This window comes from Amblyraja radiata, chromosome 25, assembly GCF_010909765.2.
Source record: "Amblyraja radiata isolate CabotCenter1 chromosome 25, sAmbRad1.1.pri, whole genome shotgun sequence".
Taxonomy (NCBI): Eukaryota; Metazoa; Chordata; class Chondrichthyes; order Rajiformes; family Rajidae; genus Amblyraja; species Amblyraja radiata.
In genome coordinates, this window is record NC_045980.1 from 26,135,326 (window position 1) to 26,153,544 (window position 18,219).

Genomic DNA, 18,219 nt, shown 5'->3' on the forward strand with positions numbered 1-18,219 from the left:
TTGGGAATTAATGGTGTTTCCAAATTTCCAGATTTCCACGTATGCGCACGTAATTTATTTAATTATGCAACGGTGCACCTTATGAACGAAGACATCTTTAACAAACCATGAACGCATGAGGCTGGTCGGGACGTTTTTTTGGGGGGGTTTTTTGTGTTTTTTTAAACAGCCTGAAACCTCCAATCTATTTCTCACTTCCCACATACCGCCCGACTTACTGAGTATTAACAGTATTTTCCGTTTATTTCTGTGATATTTTTGGTATTAAGACCACGTTTGCCATGCTTGGTTCACATGGTTCTTTGTCTGGTTTGTGCCCCTGTCCCACTTAGGAAACCTGAACAGAAACCTCTGGAGACTTTGCGCCCCACCCAATGTTTCTGTGCGGTTCCCGGCGGTTGCAGGTGGTTGCCGGAGGTTGCAGGTAGTGGAAGCAGGTAGGGAAACTGACAAAAACCTCCGGGAACCGCACGGAAACCTTGGGTGGGGCGCAAAGTCTCCAGAGGTTTCCGTTCAGGTTTCCTAAGTGGGACAGGGGCATAATGTTGCACACGGACTGACAAAGCGCTGTAGAACACATGGTATAAATCGACGAGTGGCTCACTACAGTTGTACGATTGTAATTAGTGATCGAAATAGAAAAACAAAATCAGTGTTGCTAGCTCAAATCCACGAGACAACACAACCCGTGTTAAGCCATCATGGTTCGGGTCAGAAATAAACCAAAGGGAATCAACAATGCATTTGAAATGCGTTTTTTAAACTTTATTGAACGGCTACAAAGATACCATGGGTACAATAACAACATCCATGCTGTTGACTAACGCAATTTAATCTACTTGATGCTTCATTCAAGAACGACATTCTTTCGAAAGAACTACATTTAATGTGAACGTCATAAAAATCGAAGTTACAATTACAAATGGCATTTCCGAACGAAAACATCGAAGTCCAATACATTACTAACGTTGTCACATGGACGAACCCAATGATGATAAACTAACTTTGTCAGGTGAGCCTCACGTTTCCAACATCAGATACAGCTGGATCTCACGATATTTGTCTTAAGTGGGTTTGCCTGACTCTGGTGTTTAACCACACAGGAGTAAAGCTCGTGTAAGTTCCAGTCTGAGGCTGTCAGAGTCAGGTAACTGCTGAGACTGAACGTGTTGTCCTTATTCTGCTGGATCGGGCTGGTCTCAACGCCGCTATTTTTTGCACTGCCGTCGACTGTCCACTCAACGGCCACCGAGCCCGGATTAAAGCCGTTCACCAAACAAACCAGGGTGGCGGTGCCCTTTGAGGTAACTTCATCAGCAGAAGGCGGGAGAACCGACACGACCGGTGCCCGAGGATCTGTTTAACAAGAAGTCAAGTTTAATTGGAGAATTGCTGTCGTAGAGATATCATATTTCAGAAAATGCATACCATTAGAGCACTAATTTATTCATTTGTAGAACATCGTTTTATTCTCGACCTATTTCAAACCATTGAATGTGTGTTTTTGTTTAAATCGGATAAACAATGAATAAACAACGTGAAAGCAACTAGGATAGATGCTGTCTGTCCTATCCATAAACACCACAGAAACAACTGTGACATATCATGGCTGTACAGTTTCATAACATTGAACACATTGATATAACTTTATAAAAGTGATTTTCACTACACGTCTCCAGCTTTACTTCCATTGCCGTCTATTTAAATGTAACAGATGTCAATAATTTACTTCGCGGAATTTACATATTAACAGATTTACACTTATTTGATTGTGTCAAATTGAGATAGCGGGCTTAAGTACCGCAGGAATATAAGGAAAAGATTCTCGGAACCGCCACGGTACAGGTTCGCAGATTTCGATTTCATTATAGTTCGAATGTTAATTTATATTTGACATGTATTGTTGCGCTCACCAAAGCCAGTTACACGCATTAAACAAAGTAACCTATGTCCTGAAGGAAATGTGAGAAACGTTCTCTTTTCACATTTTGAGGAGAAACTATATACCCGTTAGACATGTCCACCTGAATTTCGGCAAAGTTGAATGTCAACGTTGCTGAACCCCGTTAACCAAGCAGTTTACTTTCACATCTGCACAATTATTCTCGCGAGTTGAAAATTCGCTGCGAATACTTCTGCAAATTATTTAACAAACCGCATTTTAGTTCGGGAGCACTTCAATTCTACGTCAATCCTTATATACACGACTACTTCAAAATCCCGAAAAAAGTGCCAATAATTCGCATTGGGAAACACGCGATCATTATTGGGCGAGAATGAAAAATTGGAGCGTCGCCTCACATTTTCGAGAACATTAAAGTTCTTGAAGTGCAGCCTAAATAATTTGGTAAATTGTGAACTGTAAACACACATAAAGCTTGGAATCACAGGTACGCAATTTCTACTCTAATATTGAGTGTGTATTGAACGGGCAAGTCTTGCTCGGGTCCTGAATAATTTGAAATGGCTTTGAGATAGAATTGTGGCTCTCACCTGCGAAAACAATGACATAAATTATTTTTGTTATTCAACTAAAATGTAAAGGGATTCAGAGTGAAACACTTGTTTCAATATCAAACAAAAACACCGTGGAACTAATTATTCCCTCGCATCCCTGCACGGTGCGGTCGGATATCAATGCGTAAAAAGGATGGAAACTAGCTACAGTCCCAAATAATTTAATTCGCCCAAAGTAGTTAAAGTCTATGTGTTCATTCGCCCGCTCAGGTTTACTGGGCGCCGAGTTGAGAAATTTATTTTTAGCTCCATTTTCTAGTTATTTCACTGAGCTATGACCAAGTGAACTCGGAGCGTGAGCGTCTGTAAAGCAGGAATCTATACAAGGCACCAACTACATCGAAATAAACCTGTAAAAATCAAGTATAATGTGAAGATAGGCACAAAACGCTGGAGTAACTTAGCGAATCTCTGCAGAAAAGGAATAGGTGACATTTCGGGTCGAGACCCTTCTTCAGACTGGGAGTCAGGGGAAAGGGACGCGAGATATATCGACGGTGTAGAGAGATAAAGAAAAATGATTGAGAGATAAAGAAAAAGTTACGATGATAAAGGAAATAGACCATGGTTAACTGTGGGCTCGGTGAAAACGAGTATCAAAGCCCTGTCACACGGTACGAGTGCATTCCAAGAGCTCTCCCGAGTTTAAAAAAAAATCAAACTCGTGGTAAGCACGGAGAATGAACGTAGCGAGTACGTCGGAGTTACTTGAAGTTAGAGCAATCAAGTCATGCCGCTGTATTGTAAGCTGGCCAAGTGAAATATGAGCTGCTGTTCCTCCAATTTACGCAAATGACGACGTTAATTCAACAAACATTTCATTTATATTTACAAAATAATCCAGGGCGCCGTCCAAATAATATTTCACTTACCACCAATACCCAGCCTCGTTCCTTTACCGAAATGTAAACCACTATCCCATTTTGCACAATAATAGTCTGCAGCATCATCCGCTTGAACGTTAGATATTACGAATGTTGCAGTGTTGCCTGACATTGAGACGGAGAAACGGTTTGGAATGTCCGTGCCTTTATAAATGGTGCCGGAATAATAGTAGAATAAATACTTTGGAGTTTTGCCAGGGATCTGTTGGTACCACTGGACATAGTCACCGCCTGAACTGGAGCCCGATATGGTGCAGGTTATTTGTATGTTCTGCCCCGTAGAGGTGGACATCGAAGGCTGTTGACTTATTGTCATTACCGCGTTTACATCTGAGAAAAGATCAAGATCAGAAAAATATAAAATCATTAAGATAGTTGAAGTGTGGGAGAAGATCCCAATTTAATGGTGCACGGAAATAAATCTATTGCCCGGGGAAGTATAATACTCACAAACTGCGCATAACAGCAGAGCACCAACCACACTGATCCAGCAAGACATTTTAATTAAGCGACTGCACTCCGACAGGGCGTCAGTTTCCTGACTAAGTGGCGTCTAAACTTGCTCTAGGGCTCGCTTTATAAATGGAATGACGAGTTGGCACCGTGTCTTTATCTTTGCAAACCAATCAAACCAGAATGCTCGTCGAATCCAATCAGAAATTGCCAGATTCTTCCTTCGTCGAAATATTCCGCCACTGTGAAGCATGGGGGGCTTATTTTCGTCATTTGCATTTCTAAATAGCTTGATGCGTTCTCATACATATCGTGGAATAAAAGGGATTTGCGCACTAGCCCCTTCCCGATAATAAACAATCTATTATTTTCTGTATGATCTTTATGCAAAAATATAATGAAGAAATTATCTGAGAGTTTTCAATATTATATTTTGTAACTGTTTGGACACGTACGCGAAACGGTCCAAATAAAACCATATCCCTGAATATAACGCGATGGCAGCCACCCTCCTCTGCCCCGTTTTTATTCAGTGTCATCTTAAATCGATATACTTTCGGAATTTTCGAAATGATAATTCCCACTGACCATCATTCTTCTTGTGTGAGAATGTTAACTAACATTAACACTAACAAATGTTAGTGCAGTTGCAGATTTCGGAAACAATTCAGAATACATGGTGCAAAGAAGGGCACCTGCATTTACAAAAACAGAGGTGTTGCATCTAACTTTAATGAAGTTTAAAACTGGTGATATGTTTGACAACATGTTGATATACTACATACGTATCATTGATAACTAATTGTATGTACAGTTGATGCAGTGTTTGTATATTCCACACAGCACCAGTGGATGACGAGCATCAGCAATGAGAAACAACGCCGGCAAGGGCAGCACGAATGGATCGTGATAGTCGTTGTGTCATCTGCGCACCATCCCCGACATTTTGAACGACATTTTCCTTCCATTTGATCAACAACAAAAGTTCCAAACTTAACATCTGGAAATAGTTCGGGATACTTGTTTTTTTCGAAATTAAACTCCAATAACCGGAGTTAGATTTTGGGTGCGCGCGCCACTATTTTTTTCATCCGGGGAGAGCAGACGAAGAACACACAGTCACACACTGCTGCCGACACACAGAGGGCCACGGGCAAAGAAGAAGGGACAATGTTAATGGTTGTTCAGACATTAATATCAATCGAAGGCATTGATTTACACCCGACAATATCACTGTTCTGAATATCCTTTAACATTCCTGAATACTCCTTAATATAAATTAAGACCTGGCAACTAACGTGAATGCATGAATCATAAATTCCCGTTAAACCAGATTAATTTAGCAGCCGTCATTATTGCTCGGCCATCCATTAACATAAACGTCCATTCTTTCCAGCACGGCTGGGACGGGAACACAATGTGCACCATCTACAGAATTAGTTGCAATTGCGCGCGTAAGCCACTCTAAACGTATGCAGGCCACTACGGCAGGCATGTTTACCAAATGTTTATTGGCAGAATCCCCACCAAGAGTCTCTCTGGTACACAGTATCCAGGGTTGTAAATATATATCGCATTGCTCTCACTGCTACCGTTCTTTACTATGCAACGTGCAATGCTGTATGAAAAAGAACAGGAGAACGATGGCAGTGGCTCAAGGCTGTTCATCACAATCTTCCCAAATGCCCATCCACATATGCTGCTTGAAGCCCTCAGTTACTCCAGCAGTTTGTGCTTTACTCAATATTCCAGTATCTGCAGTTCCTTGTGTCTCTGCATTCCCAGTTTTGAATGAACAATGAATACTGCGTTACCAGAGATCCACACATCCCACAAATGTTGGAGAATTAGGTATGATCAAGCGAGAGCGAGCAGAGTGCACTGCTGCATGATTGTTTCATATTTCACATTCGTGGAAAGTGGACACTGTGTACCAATAAAACAGTGTTGATCCCACTGCACGCCCAGATGTGTATTGATATATCTCTATTTATTTCCTAGACACGTCTGAGACTAGCTGGGCACTTGATTTAATAAATAACCCCTCACTATTTGAGTACCATGATAAACGGCTAATTCCATAACATATTTACCCTTTTTTTCTAGATCAGGCTTATTCATTGGGGTCAAGGAAAGAGCGTTCACGCCGCGGCCCTGTTTTCACCAATCTTTCCACCACCACGCACAAGAAGCACAAGAAGCGACAAGACCGACACCATTGTATGCAGATGTCGAGAAGTGTGTTCAGCTCTGGTTGAACAACTTCTAATCTTGTGTGTGGACACCCGATGAAAAGACATTCCAGGAACGGAGATTTCTCCAGACTAGCCATAGCAAACAGGAATCTGGAAAAGCAGAAATGCATGTGACTCATTGTTATTAGCAGTTAAGACTTAATGAGCAATAGGGCGTGAGATTTGTTCCTTTATGAGTATTTTCTCGTATTTTGCTATGATAAAGATGGTCTTGGAAACAAAAATATCTGTCTCCATTCCATCTCATTCCAGCTCCCCACTCAATACTAAATTATAATAGACAATAGACAATAGGTGCAGGAGCCATTCAATGTGATCATGACTGATCATCCCCAATCAGTACCCCGTTCCTCCCTTCTCCCCATATCCCCCGACTCCGCTATCTTGAAGAGCCCTATCTAGCTCTCTTCTGAAAGTATCCAGAGAACCGGTCCCCACCACCCTCCGAGGCAGTGAATTCCACACTCACAACTCTGTTCTAAGTGGCTTACACCTTATTCTTAAACGGTGGCCCCCGGTTCTGGACTCCCCCAACATCGCGAACATGTTTCCTGCCTCTAGCGTGGCCAAACCTTTAATAATCTTATATGTTTCAATAAGATTGCCTCTCATCCTTCTAAATTCCAGAGTTTACAAGCTCACCCATTCCATTCTCTCAGCATATCACAGTCCTGCAATCCTGGGAATTAGCCTTATAAACCTACGCTGCACACTCTCAATAGCAAGAATGTCCTTCCACAAATTAGGGGACCAAAACTGCACACAATACTCCAGGTGTGGTCTTACTAGGGCTCTGTACAACTGCAGAAGGGCCTCTTTTCCACTAGACGCAACTCCTCTTGTTATGAAGGCTAACATGACATAGGCTTTCTTCACTGCCTGCTGTATCTGCATGCTTACTTTCATTAACTGGTGAACAAGGACCTCCAGGTCCCGTTGTACTTCCCCTTTTCCCAACTTGACACCATTTAGATAATAATCTGCCTTCCTGTTTTTGCTACCAAAGTGGACAACCTCACATCTTTCCACATTAAACTGGATCTGCAATGCATCTGCCCAGTCCCCCAACCTGTCCAAGTCACCTTGCATTGTCATAGCATCCTCCTCACAGCTCAAACTGCCACCCAGCTTTGTGTCACCTGCAAATTTGCTAATGTTACTTTGAATCCCTTCATCCAAATCATTGATGTATATTGTAAATAGATGTGGTCCCAGCACCGAGCCTTGCTGTACCCCACTAGTCACTGCCTGTCATTCTGAAAGAGCTCGTTAATTCCTACTCTTTGTTTCCTGTCTGCCAACAATTTTCTACCCCAATACCATGTGCTATAATTTTGCCCACTAATCTCCATGTGGGACCTTATCAAATGCGTTCTGAAAGTCCAGGTACACTACATCCACGGGCTCTCCCTTGTCCATTTTCCGAGTTACATCCTAAAAAAATCCAGAAGATTAGTTCAACATGGTATTCCCTTCGTAAATCCATGCTGACTCGGACCGATCATGTTACTGCTATCCAAATGAGCCGCTATTTCATATTTTATGATTGACTCCAGTATCTTCCCCACCACCGATGTCAGGCTAACTGGTCTATAATTCCCTGTTTTCTCTCTCCCGCCTTTCTTAAAATGTGGAATGACATTAGCTACCCTCTCATCCACAGGAACTGATCCTGAATCTATAGAACATTGGAAAATGATCACCAATTCGCCCACAGTTTCTAGAGCCACTACCTTAAGTACCCTGGGATGCAGACCATCAGGCCCTGGAGATTTATCAGTCCCATCAGTCTACCCAACACAATTTCCTGTCTAATGTGGATTTCCTTCAGTTCCTCGGTCACCCCAGATCCTCTGGCCACTAGAACATCAGGACGATTGTTTGTGACCTCCTTGTTGAAGACAGATCCGAAGTACCTGTTCCACTCATCTGCCATTTCCTTGTTCCCCATAATGAAATCACCCTTTTTCAGTCTGCAAGGGTCCAACTTTGGTCTTACCTATTTTTTTTCCTCTTCACATACCTAATGAAGCTTTTACTATCCTCCTTCATATTCTTGGCTAGCTTACATTCGTACCTCATCTTTTCTCCTCGTATTGCCCTTTTAGTTGTCTTCTGTTGCTCTCTAAACATTACCCAATCCTCTTGCTTACCAATCATCTTTGCTACGTTGTACTTCTCTTTTATTTTTATACTGTCCCTGGCTTCCCTTGCCAGCCCCTTCCTCCCCTTGGAATCTTTCTTCCTCTTTGGAATGAACTGATCATGCACCTTCTGTATTATTCCCAGACATACCTGCCATTGGTGTTCCACTGTCATCCCTGCTAGGGTATCTTTCCAGACAACTTTGGCCAGCTCCTCCCTCATGGTTCCATAGACCCATTTGTTCAACTGTAACACTGACACCTCCGATTTACCCTTCTCCCTCTCAAATTGTAGATTAAAACTTACCATATTATGGTCACTACCTCCTAATGGCTCCTTAACCTAAATTCTCAAGACTTGTCTGATATTGTTTTAAAAAAGAGCTATACGGCTGTGATTGAATACTCACCACATGTTTCAATGAGCCCCAACAACATTGAAAAAGTTCGACATGTTACAGGATCAAGTTTCTTATTTGAATGGTATAAACCTAAACTTTGTCTCTGTCCACCACAAGTGCAACAAGGCCGTAGTCGGCGCCGTCTGAAGTCCCTTATGTATAGCCAACTGCAACATTGTCACCAAGGAATGAAGGCGTAGACTAGTTTCTAAATGCGGAGAGAATCCACGACTTGGGACTACTGGTATAGGATCTCCAATAAGTTGATTCGCAAATGGATTCGGTAGTAAAGAAAGCAAACGCAATGATAACATTTATTTGGAGAGGGCTTGTATACGAAAACAGGAATGTCATGCTGAGGCTCTATAATGCGCTGGTCGGGTCGGATTTGGAATATTGTGAGCAATGTTGGGCACCGTATCTGAGGAAGTGCTGCCTCTGGAAAGTGTCCAGAGGAGGTTTACAAGAATGATCACATGAATGAGTGGGTTAACATATAATGAGCGTTTGACGGCACTGGGACTGTACTCGCTGGAGTTTAGAAGAATGAGATGGGACCTCATTGAAACGTGCAGAATAGTGAAAGGCTTGGATGGTGTGGATGTGGAGCGGATGTGTCCAGTAGTAGTGAGTCCAGGACTAGACACAGAATTAAAGACCGTTATTTTAGGAAGGAGATGAGGAAGAATGCATTGGTAAATCGGTGGAATTATTTGCCACAGAAGGCTGTGGAGGCAAAGGCAGTGGCTAATTTTACGAGATAGATAAATGTATGATTAGTGCGGGTATCACAATTTATTAGGCTGTGGGCCGGGCATCAAAAATGTGTGTCTAGAAATCAGTTTTCGTGACGCAAGTCATCAAACTATATGAAAATGTCCACAGATTTAGATGAAATATAATTGAGAAGGAAGTCATAACTCGTTATTGCCGAAAGTTGCACATTCATTAATTAGAAAATGAGATCGGGAAAGTAAGCGCCATCTAATGGCCAATGCCCATATTACACGATGGGCAGCCTATTTCCGTGTTGCAGTCCATTTAATCTATATATTATTATACCTATATATATTCCAGATAGTAATATAGGTATAATAATATAATATATATGAGAATATAATAATAATAATATAATAATATAATATATAGGTATAATAATATTCTATATTATTATATCTATATATATTCCAGATAGACATATTCCTCCGTTTTCCTGGAAACGGCCGCTACGGACGGCACTAAGGACGGCACTACGGACAGACTTTAGATCTTACCTTTCAGTGTGAGTTGATTCACGAAGTTTCACAACTTTGTGTTGCAGCATCTCAGCATGGACTTTGCTTTCAAGACTTTCTTCCACTTCTATCCACTTAGCTGCACATATTTCAGACTTCTTAATGCTTTTCTCACTAAATTCAATTACCCTGCTGCAAGTTTCCACGACAAAGAACCTTCATCGGAATCTCCAGTAAAACAGGCATCAGTGAAGCCCTCTCAGCTATGATGTGTGCGAGCCTGAAACAAAGCGCGTGATTGGCCAACTGGCAGACAACTCAATGTTAAACGTGCTTTGATTAGACTAAAAATTCCCGAAATGTTCCCATTTTTTCCTCTAATTTAATTAAAATGTGCAAGTCTTGTTCATGACGAGTTTCAGGGGTGATTTATATAATTTGTTTACACAATATGTGAACATTTCATGTAGTTCTGTGACTTCGGTCACGAAAAACCGGAATAAAGCTCCTCGGCCCACAGCCCTCGGCCCAAAGCTCCTCGGATGGGGAGTAAACTTGATCGGTCATATGGCCTAATTCTGCACAGATCACTTATGATCTTAACACTTATGATCTTATAAGGCAGACAAGACCAACAGACGCATAATAATGTATAGAATGCGCAAAACAGCTGCATTTGCTGGTTTGCATTGAGCGTTTGCTGCAGAAGCTGCCATCCATCCTTTGTCGCTGAGGATGCGAAATGACTCGCGGAATTACTCCAGTATTTTGTGTCTATCTTCCGCATTATTATATAGTTGTTTGCAAGGTATCACCAGCAAATGGTCCTGGACCAGCCATACGGAAGCAATCGCCAAGGATGCTCACAACACCTTTATTCCCTTAGGAGGCTCGGCAAGTTTGACGTGTACCCAATAGTGCTACATTTGCACTCTAGAAACCATTTATCAGCATGCATCATGCCATGGTTTGGAACAACTCCATCGAAACCCGCAAGAAATTGTAGAGAGTTGTGGACAGAGCCCAGGCCATCACGCAAACCAATCTACCATTCTTGGACTTCACCTGTACCACGCCACCTTGCTGAGCCACCAGCATCACCTCCGACAGCTTAAAGAGGAAGCCTACAGGAGCGGTGATGCAGACCTCTACAGGCAGGCAAAGTACAAGCTGAGAAGAGGAATCAGAGCTGTCAAGGAAAGGTACTCTGAGAAGTTGAGGAGCAAGTTCTCAGATAATGACACTTCTTCAGTTTGGAAGGGCTTGCAAGAAATCACCAGCTACACGAGGAAAGCCCCCCCGCTCTTTGGACAATCGTCAGCTGACCAACGACCTGAATGAGTTATACTGCAGGTTTGACAAGCAGAAATGTAACCCTGGTACCCCCTCCACGGCCCCCCCCCCCCGCCCCCCCCCCCCCCATCCCCAACCAACACAGACCCCAGTTTACAAAGAGTGGACCCTTCTACAAGCTCTCCTCCCCATTCACCACTTCACACCTACTTAAAGAAAGACTCCAGTCTGAAAAGACTGGACTATTCCCCACCCCAACCAACACTTCACACACACCCGCAACCTGACCCCAGTCTGCAAAGACTGGCCCTTTCTACACCCAATCCTCCCCAATCACCACTTCACACCAACTTAAAACAAGACTTCAGTTTGAAAAAACTGGACCCTTTCCCACCCACCCCTCTCCCATCGCCAGTTCACGCCCAATTACCCATCCACTCCGTGCTGCACAACATCACTTCTTCATCATTAACAATAAAAATAGAGGAGGTGGAGAGGCTGTTCAGAAGGTAGAAAAGCCAGAAATCTCCAGGACCGGGTAATGTTTCACCCTCTACTCTCAATCTCTGTGCTAAACAACTGGCACCGGTCTACACACGCATTTTTAACCAGTCCCTGCAAACATATATTGTCCCTAACTGCTTCAAAGTCTCCACTGTTTGACCCTTTACCAAAAAAGTCGAGGATTACTGGTCTTACTGACTACAGGCTTGTCGCACTGACCTCTGTAGTCATGAAGACCCGGACAGCACACATCCAAAACCGTTTTCACTAAAGCTCAATAAATTAAACCGAGATGATGAAGAAAAAAAGATTAGTTAAAAAAACAGTGACCAGGGGGTGTAAATGTGAACGAAATAAATATGAGATTCCAGGTTGCGGTAATACGGGTGTTGATGAAGAAGAAATAGGAAGTATTATGGAGCAGGGCAAACTAACATTCTGTTTTATGAACTTTGACGAAGAACGCCAATGTATGTGTCAGGTGTGCAGAGCGGAGAGTTAACTTGAGTTAGAGGGAGTACAGAGAAGGTTCACCAGACTGATTCCTGGGATGTCAGGAATTTCATATGAAGAAAGACTGGATATACTCGGCTTGTACTCGCTAGAATTTAGAAGATTGAGGGGGGATCTTGTAGAAACATACATAATTCTTAGGGGGTTGGACAGGCTAGATGCAGGAAGATTGCTCCCGATGTTGGGGAAGTCCAGGACAAGGGGTCACAGTTTAAGGATAAAGGGGAAATCCTTTAGGACCGAGATGAGAAAAACATTTTTCACACAGAGTGGTGAATCTCTGGAACTCTCTGCCACAGAAGGTAGTTGAGGCCAGTTCATTGGCTATATTTAAGAGGGAGTTAGATGTGGCCCTTGTGGCGAAAGGGATCAGGGGGTATGGACAGAAGGCAGGTACAGGATACTGAGTTGGATGATCAGCCATGATCATATTGAATGGCGTTGCAGGCTCGAAGGGCCGAATGGCCTACTCCTGCATCTATTTTCTATGTTTCTATGTTAACGCATCTTCGTGTCTGGAGAAATATTGTTGCGGAATTGACATGACACACACATTTAAGTCGGCCTAAGAACTGGCAAAGTTCAAAGCGCCAAATGTGGACTTGTTCTACGAGAGGTTTGGGAGCGCGGTTTGAAATTAAGAAGTTCAGTGTTAATAATCCCAGTGTTCACAGTGCCACGCGCAAATTTGCTCTGGGACAGAATCTTATAAGGCAGTTCAAGGCCTGGCGTAGCCGATATACGTTTTGCAATAGTATAAACGTTTCAATATTTCAATGAGCTCATGGCCACGAGAATCATTCTGGGACCACCTTACTTACTAATAGGGTAAAAATGGGGTAGATAAGACTTAAACAAATAGAGATGTTGTAAGTAAGGGGAACATTGCGTTTTTTTACATCGGAAGATCAAGCCCATGGGGCAAAATGGTGACAAGTGACAGGAATATCGTGAATATAAAGGTGATGTTGCACCTGGTGTTAAAATAGACGGTGTACGGACGCCAATTGAGACAGGTTGATTGATTTATTAATAAGTGCAGCGGTGTGGTTAATACAAATACATTTAGGATGAACCAAATAAGTGCAAGAGGAGTTCTCAGGGTCGATCTCGCGCCGAGGACTGGTGCCGCGGACCGGACAGGGGACCCACCCTGAAGACCCGGCTCGCCGGCCGGAGATGAAGCAGTGTGAGGAAGGGCCGTTAAGCAGACTGACTGCGGGAGGGAGTGCACTACCCTGACGGTGAAGAAGGCCGATGAAGAACCTGTAACGCTGGCAGGGCATCGGATTCTCATGGTCCGGTCAAGAACCCTGCATTAACAACAACTGGGATATGAAAATGGCGCCAAATCTGGCGACTCTATATACTGTCTCAGTGTACCACCACGATACACTTTTACTGTATCTGAGATGTTTATCTAAGATGTATTTAAGTGCTTATGTATAGTGATACTTGTACTGAACTGTAAACAAAAATGAATTACTCTATACCATGGTAGATGTGAGAATAACGCACCATTGAACCATTCATAAAAACTCTACGTATTTCTTTGAAGATAGACGTAAAAAGCTGATCGGGCAGCATCTCTGGAGATAAGTAGTAGGCGACCTTTGTGATCTGAAGCGTCTCGACCCGAAACGTCAGCTATTCCTTTTATCCAGAGATGCTGTCTGACCCGAATGAATTACTACAACTTTATATGTCTATCTTCGGTTCAAACCGGCATCTGCAGTTCCAACACACTACGTGTTTCTTTAATCTGCAACCGGGCAGTGTATTTCAATTGGGCTGCAGAAGATTATCTGGGAGTTTCGAAGAAAGAGAGGAGAACTCTTAGAAAAATAAATACTTACTGTGAGAGGGATGAACAAGAGAACCCTGGTTTTGGGGACTTAATATAATGCTGGATTTGGCTATGTAGGGGTGAGATAAAGTGGAATGTCTTCGTGAAGAAGTTTGTACATCATTGGACTCCTCTCTGTTGGGTGGCTTTGAATGTCCGGTCATTGGAACAATTCATATCTGATCGTCTGATATTGATGGATAGTTGGACACAAGAGGAACAGATGGAAATGCCAAGACCAGGAAGATTCAATCTTTGCTGTTTCCACAGCGGGGATTGTGATGGAACATGGCATGATAACGACAACTTAAGCGTGATTGAAATACAAATCCCGTCATCGGTTAATGTCAATGTCTTCGGTGATAAATGATGGAGGTGCGGTGCATAGTGTGGATAGAGTAAAGTGGAGGTGGGAACAAACCATCAGTTTTACAGAATCTTGCTGATTTGTTGGGAATTAATGGCGTTTCCGGTAAATGTCCAGGTATACACATATCTTGCCTTTATTTACAGCAAGTAATGGTGAGCCTTACGAACGAAAACATATTTAACAAATCCTTTAAACCATGAAGGTGTGGGGTTGCTAGGGACATTTTTATTTTATTTTTTACCAAAAGAACAACCTGAAACATCAAATCAATTTCTTACTTCAGGCCGCCTCGCCTGCCGAGAATTTTCGGCCAATTTTGGGGATTCTTATCGGAGTTGAGATCACGTTTGTCATGGTTGGTTTAGAACGCATTGTATAACTTGACGAGTGGCACAAACTCACTACTGTTCTCCGATTGTGATTCGAGATCGAGATTGAGGGGAAATAAATCAGCGTTTCTTGCTCAAATGTAGAAGACAACACAATCCATATTAAGTCGTCATGTTTGGGGTCAGAAATAAATCAAGCATAAGGTGCAATAGTAATTTAAAATATAAATGGTACCAGGATCTGGTAATGGGGGGCATAAAATAAATTTATAATAAAAACACGGTTGGTATATCCTTTTTTGCGGAGTTTTGTGTTACAATAGAGCGATTGTTTTTCCTTTTTTTTTTCTTCTTTCTTTCTAGGGTATTATTTCCTTTCTTTACTTCCTTCTCTAATTTCTTCCCTAAGGGGCTTTCTTCTCCCAACACTTTCCTGCACCTTCACGATTCTTGCTCACTTTCCTTACTTCTTTTATTTCTACCTTTTTTAAAGCTCGAAAAACGAAGTGGTGCAACAAAATGTAATAAGATTTATGTGAAGTGTATTAATGTAATTTACTGTATTTCTAATAAAAATAAAATAAAAAAATTAAAATAAAAAAAAGAAATAAGTCAAGGAGAATGAGCAATGCATTTGACAATAGTTTTAAAACTTTACTCAAAGTCTGCAAAGAATACCTTGGGTACAATAGCAACATACATGCATTTAGTTAACGCAATTGAATCGACGATGCTTTATTCAACAACGATGTTCTTTCGAAAGAAGTACATTTAAAGCGAACAAGTTATAAAAATCAAGGTTTCAACTATAAATGGCATTTCTTTATGAAAATTCCGAAAGACAAAGACTAACTTTGTCACATGGAAGAACCCAATGGTGAGTCAGCTCACGTTTCCAACATCAGGTACAGCTGGATCTCATGATATTTGTCTTAAGTGGGTTTGCCTGAGCCTGGTGTTTAACCACACATGAGTAAAGCTCGTGTAAGTTCCAGTCTGAGGCTGTCAGAGTCAGGTAACTGCTGAGACTGAACGTGTTGTCCTTATCCTGCTGGATCGGGCTGGTCTCAACGCCGCTATTTTTTGCACTACCGTCGACGCTCCATTCAACGGCCACCGAGCCCGGGTTAAAGCCGTTCACCAAACACACCAGGGTGGCGGTGCCCTTTGAGGTAACTTCAGCGGCTGAAGGCGGCAGGACCGTCACGATCGGTGCCCGAGGATCTGTTTAATAAGAAGTCACATTTAATCGGAGAAATGCTGTCGTTGAGATATCATTATTTGCCGAAAATACATCTCATTTACAGCACTCATTTATTCATTTGTAGAAATAAGTCGTTTAATTCGCGACCTATTTCAAACCATTATAGTGTGTATTTTTTAATTGGGTGAACAATATATAAAGTGTGTGAAAGCAACTAAAATAGATCCTGTCAACCCTCTGCATAAACTCCGAGAAACCATCTGTGATAGATCATGGCTGCACTTTCTAATAAAACTGAATACATTACTATAACTTTTATACTGTTCATTTTGCTACACATCTCCGGCTTTACATTTATATAAATATATCAGCAGATATAAACGATTCTCGGTCGCGAAATTTATAATAACAGATTTCAACATTTAATTGTCTGCACCCATTGAGATGGAGGGTGACGTTATTGAAGTTATGCAAAAATATATGGAATCTAGTCTTCGAAAGCCACGGTTGCCGATTGGTAGATGTCGTTCACAAGCAAGGATGACATTGTAGTTCGAATGTTCATTTAAATTTGAAATATACGGCTGCGTCCACGAAAAGCTGCTCTACGTATTAAACAAAATTTCTGAAGGAAATGTGCGAAACTTTCTCTTCGCATTTCGCATTTTGATATCCTTGTTAAACCCGTCAACCGGAATTTTGACCGTGTTGAATATTAACTTTGCTGACACCCGTTACCCAAGCAATTTCCTTTCATATCTGGACAATCACTGAGAATATTTCTGCAAGTTATTGAACGCACCCTATTCTACATCAACCCTCATCTAAATGACGATTTCAAAATCCGAGAGAAATAACACCATTCACATTGGGCAATACTCGTCATTATTAGACGGGGAAAATTTGGAAAATGGAAGATTTGCATCACATTTTCGAGTGCATTAAATTCATGGCGCGGCGCTAAGTAATTCTGTGAATTGTAAATATAATTATTGTTTGGAATCGCAGCTGCGCGATTTCTAATGTAATATTGACGCTATAAGGGTTAGTCTTGCTCCGGTCATGGTTGTTTTGAAATGCGTTGAAGGCGGAATGTGGCTCTGATCAGTGAAAACAATTATATACATTATTTTAGTCGCTTATATACATTATTTTCAAGCAATATCTGCATTAAAATAAAAAATAAAACAGCGCGCAGTCCGAAGAATATATTTTACTTACCGCCAATACCCAGCCTCGTTCCTTTACCGAAATGTAAACCACTATCCCATTTGGCACAGTAATAGTCAGCAGCATCCAACGATTGAACGCTAGATATTGCGAATATTACAGAGCTGCCTGACACCGAGATGGAAAAACGGTCTGGAATGTCCGTGCCTTTATAAATGCTGCCGCTGGTATAATGGTAGAATAGATACTTGGGAGTTTTGCCAGGAATCTGTTGGTACCACCCGACATAGTTAGCGCCCGAACTGGAACCCGATATTGTGCAGGATATTTGTATTTTCTGTCCCGTAGAGGTGGACATCGAAGGCGGCTGAGTTACTGTAACTGCCGCGCTTAAGTCTGAGAAAGGAGAAATATCAGAAAAAAAAAGAAAATTGTTAAGTTTGTTGAAGTGTGGGAGATAATCCCAAATTAATGGTGAACAGAAACAAGTATAATATCCAGGAAAGTAAAATACTCACAAACTGCGCAAAACACTAACGCACCGACCACACGGATCCAATAAGACATGTTCATTAACCGACTGAGCTCCGATGGGGCGGCAGTTTCCAGGACAAGTGGCGTGTAATCTTGCTCTCTGGCTCTCTTTATAAATGGAATGACGATATGTCACCGTGTGTTTATCTCTCCAAACCAATCAAACCGGTATGCTCGTCGAAGCCAATCAGTAATTGCCAGATTCTTCCTCAAAATATTCGCCCCTGTGAAACACGCAGGTCTTATTTTAGAGACTTATATTTCTAAAATGCTTCATACATCCAGCAGAATCAAAAGGATTGTCACAGTTGTCCCTTCTTTATAAACAAACAATCTATAATGTTCTGTATGAACCCTCCGCATATATATATTAAACAGATTGCCAGTTTTAAATATTATATTCGGTAACTGTTTAATCAACAATGAAAACGGAATAGAAATATTTTATCTAAACGGACCAACTGAATCCGTATCACTGATTTCCTTCGCTCCCTCGCCCGCTGAGTTTCTCCAGCATTTTTGTCTACCTCCGTATCGCTGAACATAACATGACCACAGTCACAGCAT

At 41.9% G+C, this 18,219-nt stretch overlaps 2 protein-coding genes across 2 annotated transcripts; both read right to left on the reverse strand.

The window, feature by feature from the left end:
* Nucleotides 1-746: 746 nt before the first annotated feature.
* Nucleotides 747-13,496, reverse strand: LOC116987163 (immunoglobulin lambda-1 light chain-like). Its single transcript, XM_033043039.1, has 4 exons — nt 13,352-13,496; nt 10,939-11,037; nt 3,390-3,731; nt 747-1,356 (listed from the first exon to the last, which is right to left on the reverse strand). The coding sequence occupies exons 1-4, from the start codon at nt 13,494-13,496 to the stop codon at nt 1,034-1,036; spliced, it is 909 nt and encodes a 302-aa protein (XP_032898930.1). The 3' UTR covers nt 747-1,033.
* Nucleotides 13,497-15,375: 1,879 nt separating this feature from the next.
* LOC116987477 (immunoglobulin lambda-1 light chain-like) lies at nt 15,376-17,771 on the reverse strand. Its single transcript, XM_033043540.1, has 3 exons — nt 17,637-17,771; nt 17,170-17,514; nt 15,376-15,968 (listed from the first exon to the last, which is right to left on the reverse strand). The coding sequence occupies exons 1-3, from the start codon at nt 17,689-17,691 to the stop codon at nt 15,646-15,648; spliced, it is 723 nt and encodes a 240-aa protein (XP_032899431.1). The 5' UTR covers nt 17,692-17,771; the 3' UTR covers nt 15,376-15,645.
* Between the last annotated feature and the right edge of the window lie 448 nt (nt 17,772-18,219).

What these genes read in the sequence shown, in the direction of transcription:
- LOC116987163 (XM_033043039.1), bottom strand. Translation starts at nt 13,496, where the DNA reads ATGAGAATCCGATGCCCTGCCAGCGTTACAGGTTCTTCATCGGCCTTC. An exon ending in CGGCGAGCCGGGTCTTCAGG is followed by an intron (nt 11,038 to 13,351) that starts GTGGGTCCCCTG and finishes GCCTGCCTGTAG; the next exon opens with AGGTCTGCATCACCGCTCCT. An exon ending in ACAGGTGAAGTCCAAGAATG is followed by an intron (nt 3,732 to 10,938) that starts GTAGATTGGTTT and finishes ATCTTTTCTCAG; the next exon opens with ATGTAAACGCGGTAATGACA.
- LOC116987477 (XM_033043540.1), bottom strand. Translation starts at nt 17,691, where the DNA reads ATGAACATGTCTTATTGGATCCGTGTGGTCGGTGCGTTAGTGTTTTGC. An exon ending in GTTAGTGTTTTGCGCAGTTT is followed by an intron (nt 17,515 to 17,636) that starts GTGAGTATTTTA and finishes CTCCTTTCTCAG; the next exon opens with ACTTAAGCGCGGCAGTTACA. An exon ending in AACGAGGCTGGGTATTGGCG is followed by an intron (nt 15,969 to 17,169) that starts GTAAGTAAAATA and finishes CTTATTAAACAG; the next exon opens with ATCCTCGGGCACCGATCGTG.